Source organism: Monodon monoceros, unplaced genomic scaffold, assembly GCF_005190385.1.
Source record: "Monodon monoceros isolate NGI ecotype Baffin Bay Population unplaced genomic scaffold, NGI_Narwhal_1 Super_Scaffold_5, whole genome shotgun sequence".
NCBI classification, from domain to species: Eukaryota; Metazoa; Chordata; class Mammalia; order Artiodactyla; family Monodontidae; genus Monodon; species Monodon monoceros.
The window spans coordinates 10813496-10822201 of NW_021703782.1; the positions used below are offsets into that span (position 1 = coordinate 10813496).

An 8706-nucleotide genomic window follows, 5' to 3' on the forward strand; every position below is an offset into this window, starting at 1 on the left:
AGGGAGGTAAGAACTGAAGCTGGGAGAGCAGGGGTGAGGCCATCACAGGCCACGGCATGTGAGGAAGGGATGGTGGCCTGGGCTTAGTGACAACAGTGCCGGAGAGAGGGAGGTGGGTTCTAGAAACTTGCTGAGGTCTGATAAGGGACAGTGACCTACTTCCTGGCTTCTAGTCTGAGCAATCCCGTCGTTGGTATAGAGTCAGGGAAGACTACACTAGGACAGGTTGAAAGCAAACATCAAAAACATCATTTGGGGCATGTAAGTTTGTGATGTCTTTGATGAAAGAGGTCAAAACGAATATGAAGTTCAGAGACCTGAGCCAGAAATAAAAACCCGGCAGTCATTGGCAGATACCACAAGTGGTCACGCAGCAGCAGCGTTCAGCTGCAGATGACCCCATGGTGCTGTCACCCCACCGGCAGTTCTGGGCTGGGGATGAGGGTCTTAGCTGGGAAGCCCACCTCCTCTCTGGGGCTGGCCTGGTCCGCAGGGCCCAGATGGAGCTGGAGGTCCAGGAGCTGGACCACTGCATGCTGTGCTGAGATGGACACTCACCTCTCTGATCTCCTCCACAGACGTGGGCTGGTAGTACATCTCTGGATAACAGCCATAGGTCCTCGCCCAGTTTTGGAATTTGACTCCTTTGTACCCATGGACCTGTGATAGGACAAAACCCGGGTCACCACCAGTAAGTGGTCTAGGGCTGCCCTGACCCCCATCCCACTGTCCCAACATTGTAGAGATGGGAGGCTGGGGCCACGGTGCTGAGCCACTGGGAAGCTCAAACACACAGTGGAAGCTCTAAAGCCGTGCAGCCAAGTGCGGGCTTCCTGCTATGATCTCCCTTGACCCCCATGGTCAGGGCAGCAGATCACGCAGAAAACTCGGCCCCTCCTTCGGAGAAGGGGGCTACGTGGTATCAGGGGTGCAGCCCTGGGAGACAGCACAGCAGCCTCTCCTGGCCTGGAGGCCACAGCAGAGAGCCTTGGGGAAAAGACTCCCGTTTGTGGGATCCCCGCTGTGTGCTGGGCACTGTTCCGGGGTCCTCCACATGTCATATCTCTCCGCATGTCACACCTTACTTAGGCCTTACCATAAAGCCACGAAATAGGTAATATTACTCTCATTTTCAGGAGCAGAAACTGAGGCCCAGAGAGGTAGAGTAACCTCCCCGAGCTCACAGAGCAACCAAGGAAAGACACAGGAGTCCAACCCCGGCCTTCCTCTTCCATCCCTTCCCCAGCACCCCAGTGGCTCCCCAGAGCCGCGAGTCCAATTCAAGAGCCTCCCCGTGGCCTCCCAGTAGCCCCACACCTGCCCTCATTTTGCCCTCCCAAGCCGGGTTCACAGGCCCAGCCTGAATGCGGACCGGCAGGGCTGAACAGCTGGCCACGTGGACCTACCATGGCTCCAGCGGTGGGTCAGTGGCCTTGGTGGACTCCGGCCTCCTCGTGGAGCAGAGCACAGGGCAGCGGGGTGCGGAGGCCAGGCGGAGCGGGGGGCTGGAACCAGCAGCGCGGTGACGGTGACCGCAGGAGCTCAGGGCCGACTCTGCAGCTGCAGCACACAGAGGGGCTTGGGGCTCCAGCAGAGGTGGATAAACAGTGTGACGACAGGCTCCACCCAGACAAACAGCAGTTTGGCCTGCCCCCTGCCCCGGGGCTCCTCTCAGGCCGCAGAGTGGGCAGGCAGCATTTACAAGGCGGCTGCTCTCTTCCCGAAAGCTGTTGAGCTCTGATACCAAGTATAGGCACGGGGGACGGGGTATGGGGGGGGGGGCGGACGAGTGACACTCGGACCAGGCAGAGTCTTCTAGCTGAGGTCTTCCTTCCCCAGGCCTTAAGGCAGGCAGACCTGGGTTCCTCTTCCATGCCTTGCCGGTTAACCTCTGTGAAGCTCGGTTTTCCCTCCAGTAAAGTGGTGGCACTTTTGCCTAATCCTCTGGGTGGACATAAAGGTTAGAGCAGACGTCTGAGGAGCCCTGGGACACCATCAGAGCTGGAAAAGGTTTCAAGCTCTTGCATCTGCCCCCAGCGTTGAGCTTTCGGTGGCAGGCTCCTTGGGACGTCCCTGTCCACGTCACCACCCCTTGGCTCAGTGCCTGGCACCGCACCAGCCTCTGAGGCACGTTTGTGCAATGAACAGATTAATCAGTCACTGAGCATCTTGGCATTCGATCTCTCCAAGCCAAGAGCTGGGGTCTAGCGGGAAGCGTGAGCAACAGCTCCAGGGTTTTGGAGGTGAGGCCGGGCTGGAGGATCGGAGCTTGGGGTCAGATATACACAGAAGTTGTTCTGGAATAGGGGTTGGGGAACACCTGTGTCCCCCAAACCAGGATCTTCTCCAGCTGCCAGGTGCATATGTGTGTGCGTGTGCATGTGTGTGTGTGCGTGATCACACTCCCCAACTGCAAGGTTGTGTGCTGAGGGGGAGTGGTAGCCATGTGCTCCCCACAGGGAGATCCCAACTAGTGGAGATGCTGTTGTTTATGATCGCTTAGCAGCAGCTCAACAGCAGAGAGGAAAGTCCCAGGTATGGGTGAGGAATCTGCAGAGCTCAGGGCCACAGAAAGGAGCCGATCTGGCACAAGAGCTGGGACCTGTGTCATGGGCTGAATCGTGTTCCCCCCACCAAGTTCCTAGGTTGAAGCCTTAACCCCCAGGACCTCAGAATGTGACTGTATTTGGAGATAGGATTTTTAGAGGTAAAGTTAAAATGAGGTCATTGGAATGGGCCCTGATCCAATATGACTGTGTCTAAATAAGAGGAGATTAGGACACAGACACAAACGGAAGGCCAAGTGAGGACACAGGGAGAAGACGGCCGTCTACACGCCAAGGAGAGAGGCCTCAGGAGAAACCAACCCTGCTGACTGCTTGGCCTTAGACTTCCAGCCTCCAGAGCTGTGAGACCACGAGTGTCCGTTGTTGAAGCCACTCAGTCTGTGGTTCTTTGCTGTGGCTGCCTGCAAGCCCCTGTGCTAGGGTCTCCACCAAGGACTTTATGCGGGAGAAGAACAAGTCCTCTCGCCTCTGCGCTGTTTCCCTCGGGCTGTCCCTGGTGGAAGTCAGGGCCAGGGCGCTCCAAGGCTGCCAGCTCCATCACCCGAGGGCACCCCCCCATAGACTCCCTGCCTGGGAGAGGCAGGCCTTGGTAGGGGTGCAGTGGGGAGGCCCAAGGGCTGAGGGATGGAGAAAGCACCTATCAGGTTGGCTACTGTCCCTCCTCCGAGTTGGAAGGGGGTCCAGGGTCTGTGGCCATCAGATGGGGTGGGGTAAGCATCATGCCAGAAGGGCAAAGAGGCCCATGGCAAGGAGGGGAGGGGACAGCCCGATGCCACCCCAAATAAATAGCTTGCTTCCCGCTCACCCTCAAGCCCTGTCCCACAGCTTCAGGCGAAATGTACCCTGTGCCCACCCACAGATGTTCCTCTGCAACTACAGTGGAAGCCAGTTTTTCTCCTGTGGGTGAATGCATTCTGAGGCAGGACATTCCAGAAGCTGGATGCCATGGGTGTCGGTGGGCCTGGACTGTGCCCCCAGACTGCCTGCAGGCTCCCTTCCCTCCTCTGCTGAGATTTCCTGAAGACTGGAGTCACCCACCAGGCTTGCTTTCTTCACCCTGTGCTACCGCCCTTGTGTGGAACGCTTCCTCCCTCACCCCCAAGCCAGTCGCATCACTTTTATGAATTGCCTTTATGGAAAACTAAAATAAAATGACATGAAAAGAAATATAAAGATCAGCAAAAATGGTGTCTATCAGTTAATTCAATCTGCCTCGCCACCACCTCGTGGTTGAGGTCGATGGTATATTGCTCATTTCTTCTTGTCTGAAGGACTCAGCTTGTTCTATACTTGCTGAGTCTCAACTTTTTCAAACATTTGTTGGCAAGGGAAATTAATGTTACCATCTCGATGGCCGCTGAAGCTTTTTTTAAAAAAATCATTTCCCCTCCTGTGTTTATTAATCAATGAAAACGAGTCCTTAATATACAATTTGTGCATGGTAACTTAACACATTTCTTTGAAACACTGTGAACATTTGGAAGAGTGTTTAATGATTTCTGATAGGTAGATATACTTCCTAGTCCCACTCAGCCAGCTCGTTCTCTTTAAAAAGGCTGATGGGGCTTCCCTGGTGGCGCAGTGGTTGAGAATCTGCCTGCCAATGCAGGGGACACGGGTTCGAGCCCTGGTCCGGGAAGATCCCACATGCCGCAGAGCAACTAGCCCCGTGAGCCACAATTACTGAGCCTGCGTGTCTGGAGCCTGTGCTCTGCAACGAGAGGCCGCGATAGTGAGAGGCCCGCGCACCGCGATGAAGAGTGGCCCCTGCTTGCCACAGCTGGAGAAAGCCCTCGCACAGAAACGAAGACCCAACACAGCCATAAATAAATAAATTAAATTAAAAAAAAAAAAAAAGGCTGATGGACTTACATACACTACCAAACGTAAGGTAGATAGCTGGTGGGAAGCAGCCCCATGGCACAGGGAGATCAGCTCCGTGCTTTGTGACCGCCTAGAGGGGTGGGATAGGGAGGGTGGGAGGGAGGGAGACGCAAGAGGGAAGAGATATGGGGACATATGTATATGTATAACTGATTCACTTTGCTTGAAGCAGAAACTAACACACCACTGTAAAGCAATTATACTGTAATAAAGATGTAAAAATAAAAAAAAAAAAAAAAGGCTGCTGTACTGAATGTAAAATAGTTGGCTGGTGGGAAGCAGCAGCACAGAACGGGGAGAGCTACTCGGTGCTTTGCGATGTCCTAGAGGGGGGGATAGGGAGGGGGGGGAGGGAGGGAGGCTCAAGAGGGAGGGGATATGGGGACATGTGTGTGCATATGGCTGATTTGCTTTGCTGTGCAACAGAAACTAACACAGTATTGTGAAGCAGTTATACTCCAATAAAGATCTATTAAAATAAATAAATAAAAAGGCTTCTGTAAGGCATAAAGTTCATCTGTTGTCATTCAACAAATGACAAAGCTGGATGGCAAGGTTTAAAGCATCCCCTGCTTCTTAGGGTTCCCTTCTATCTCAATCCAGGATAAGTGATGGAGACACTGACCAAATAATACATCTCCTCAATCTATTCCAATGGCAACCAAGACCACTGTTTGGGGCTTTCTCTGGATTTTTCTTACCTTGATTCGCATAAACAAAGAATTGTTTTTGTCTTCCAAATTCTGACACAAGCCAAATAGTCACACAAGCTCCCCAGTGCTGAGGCGATCTGCCCATCCATCTTGGCAGCAACTTTATGGAAAACAGTAAGGAACTACATACACAACAGAGGTTAGGTCCTAACCCAGGTCCTTTTAAAATTGGAAGTAAATTTCTACTTGATTAAAAAGTGAGTTTATGACCTGCAGAATGGGAGAAAATATTTGCAAATCATATAATGGATTAATATCCAGAGTATATAAAGAACTCCTACAACAACCAAAACCCAACCCTGATTTAAAAATGGGCAAAGAATGCCCATTTCTCCAAAGAAGATATACAAATGGTGAATAGCACATGAAAAGATGCTCGTCACTTAGTACTAGGGAAATGCAAATCCGAACCACAAAGAGATGCCACTTCAAACCCATTAGGATGGCTATTACCCAAAACTCAGAAAACGAGTGACAATGATGATGCGGAGAAACTGAAACCCTCGGCATTGCTGATGGGAATGTAAAACGCTTCAGTCTGTGTGGAAAACACTACCATGGAGAGAATTCCCGTACGATCCAGCAATCCCACCTCTGGGTACGTACACAGAAGAACTGAAAGCTGGGGCTTTAGGAGATACTTGTACACCCAAGTGTCAACTGATGTATGATTGGATCAACAAAATGTGGAATATACATACAACGCAATATTATTCAGCCTTAAAAAGGAAGGAAATTCTGACACAGGCCACAACATGGACAAGCCTTGAGGATTTCAGGGGCTCAGAACGAGCCTCCCCAGAGTGTGTTACTTTTGCACGAGGAGCTAAAGGCTATAGAGCCCCTGTGGGTTCAAGAGAAACTACTGCTCCTTCCTCAACTACCTACAAGAATTTAAATTGGGGATTTTTCCCAGAAAAGAGTTATTACCGGAGATAAATTTTGTCTGAGTGGCACCATGTATATGGCAGGGCAAATACCTAAGTACCCAGCATCTGCTCTTCCTTTTATCATCCTGTGTATGACCCTCCTGTCCTTGGAAGCCCCAGGCTCCTATCCCATTCCTTAGCTCAGAGTGGCACATATACCTCATTTTACTTTTCTCTCTCTGACCCTCTCACGTATGTAGGGTTCCCGTTATGTGCAAAATTAAATTTGATCTTTCCTGTTAATCTATCTCATGTCAATTTAATTCTTAGACCAGCCAGAAGAACATAGAAGGGTAGAGGAAAGTTTTCTTCTTCCCTGACAGGATTTTATACTAAGTGAAATAAAGCCAGTTACAAAAAGACAAATACGGTATGAATCCACTTATATGAAGTAACTAGAGGAGCCAGATTTATAGAGACGGAAACTAGAATGGGGGTTTCCAGGAACTGGGGGATGGAGAAAAGAGAGTTAGTGTTTAATGGGGACAGGGTTGCTTGGGAAGATGAAAAGGTTGTGGAGATGGACGGTGGTGATGGCTACACAGCAATGTGAATGTACTTAATGCCACTGAGCTGTGCACTGAAAAATGGTAAATTTTATGTTACGCAAGTTTGACCACAATTAAAAAAAAGTGAATTTACAGGAATAGGGGTATCACTGGTATTCTTTCTAAAGCAGGTGCCAGCCTCAAAATCCAGGAAATATGTATGGAAATAAGACAAAATGTATTTAGGTAAACTGCCAAAATGACTACCCATACCTTATCAATATGAAAGCTGTAAAAACCTACAGTATCTTTAAATGCTTCAACTGTGTTATTAAAATAATTATCGCATTTGTCTCATGAAGCAGAAGCTCAGTGACATACCCTCGTGGTTTATCCAACGGATCCTAGGGAAGATGTGTAGATGTCTACAGTCTGTATGTGTTCTCCTGAATTTAGTGCTATCGGCACACATGCCAACAGTAAGAGATCTACCAAGGCTTGGGGCGGTGAAAATACTCAGACAATTGGTCATCCATCTCATGAAGAAGGACATCAAAAATCAAGCATTTGAAACTAACTCATTTACCCATTCAAAACACCAGGCATGCGCCGGGCTAGGGTCAAGGATGAATCGCCTAGACAGGCAGGCTCCAATCCCAAGAAGCTGACAGTCTGGCAGAAGAAACAATTAACAATTGGGTGCAGTGGCCAACACCGGGGAGAAGCTTCCACAAGTGCCAAGAAAGTATTTTATGTGTGGCCAGACGGATTCCTTTGAACTGCAAGGCATGACATTTCCCACCCAATTCTTGTTGCCAAAACCTTTGAGCTTCTGACCTACATATTTTCACCATTGTTTAGTTTTAATTTGTGCTCATGGTAATGTCAGTGTGAACAGTGGGCCTTAGAGTCACTTCCAGGCCTAAAACCATGGGTTCATTATACCCCAAGAGAGACAGGAATAGCTTTTTGTCACATGTTCTAAATAGATGCATTTTTAGAAGATTATTTCTCCCGGAAACCTTGGACCCTGCTAGTTGACAGCCACCGAGTGTGAGGACAGAACCTGGGAGTGATCTCAGCTCCCTGGAGGGAGCTCTATGATCTCACTGATATGTGGGTGGGGTCTTCCATGCCTCTTTTAAAAAGCTATTTCCCTCTGCAGAGGTAAATACACTTGTTATTTATGCCCTTTGTAGTCTGAAATAAAAATAACATTTTAAAATCAAATCAATTTGAACATACTTCAAACAACTTGTAGTTAACAAGGCATCTGAAAAGTATTTTCGGGAATGACCTAAAGACCTTTTCCAATGGAGCGTTTTCTTTATGACCCTCAATCTTGTATGACTGGTGATATTTGTATTGCAATGCTACAAACTAGATTCGTCCGGCCCTTATTTGCCGAAAGAGTAGAATTTCTGAACATTTTGAATGGTTTACAGAGATTACTGGGTGGAATACTGGACATGGAGACAGGCCGGATAGGTTTGCCTACTTGTGCTTCTTCTTCAGATGAGAGACGTTCTAAGATTCTTGTTTCCTCCAACCAATTCTGGACAAATAAGCCTGGACACACGCAGTTAGTGAAATAATGTTAGCCGGCTTCTGTAGTCATTCCCCCAGAGCACACATTTGCTTTTTAAATGAGTCCTTTAATTCTCTGATCCAAAAGGGAGGAGGTGGTGGTGGGCTGGCTGGAAGTTTAAAGCCCTCAGAAGCCTCATCCTGGGATAAACCGGAAATTTTATGGCTAATACTTCAGTAGCACTTCCTCTGTGCCAGGCACCATTCTAGGGCCCTGTATGTATTCACTCATTTAATACTCACGACCACCTATGAATTTGGTGCTATTAATGTCCTTTTCTACTAGAGGAAACTGAAGCACAGTAACCTCTTTCTCGAGGTCACTCTGTGGTCAGTGGCCGAGCAGGGATTTGATCTGGGTAGTCTCACCCCAGATTCAGAAAAGAAAAGAGCTTTTGGTAGATGGAGCTCAGCCTGCAGAACCAGACAGCATGCATCTGAATCTAGGCTCTGCCCCGCAGTAGCCAAGTGACCTTGGGCAAATTATCTGAACCTCAGTTTTCCCATCTGTTAAATGGGAAGGATAAGAGTTGGTCAG

The 8706-nt window shown here is 49.0% G+C and overlaps 1 protein-coding gene across 2 annotated transcripts in view; it reads right to left on the minus strand.

Annotated features, from left to right (window-relative positions):
• Nucleotides 1-2738, minus strand: part of LOC114884384 (L-gulonolactone oxidase) — a 35457-nt gene extending 32719 nt beyond the window's left edge. For both annotated transcript variants that reach the window (XM_029203373.1, XM_029203374.1), the window contains exons 1-2: nucleotides 1407-2738; nucleotides 559-660 (exon numbers count right to left, since the gene is read on the minus strand). In XM_029203373.1, the coding sequence (XP_029059206.1) occupies nucleotides 559-660; nucleotides 1407-1409 (105 nt within the window). In that variant the 5' untranslated portion in view covers nucleotides 1410-2738. The remainder of the gene's footprint in view (nucleotides 1-558; nucleotides 661-1406) is intronic.
• Between the last annotated feature and the right edge of the window lie 5968 nt (nucleotides 2739-8706).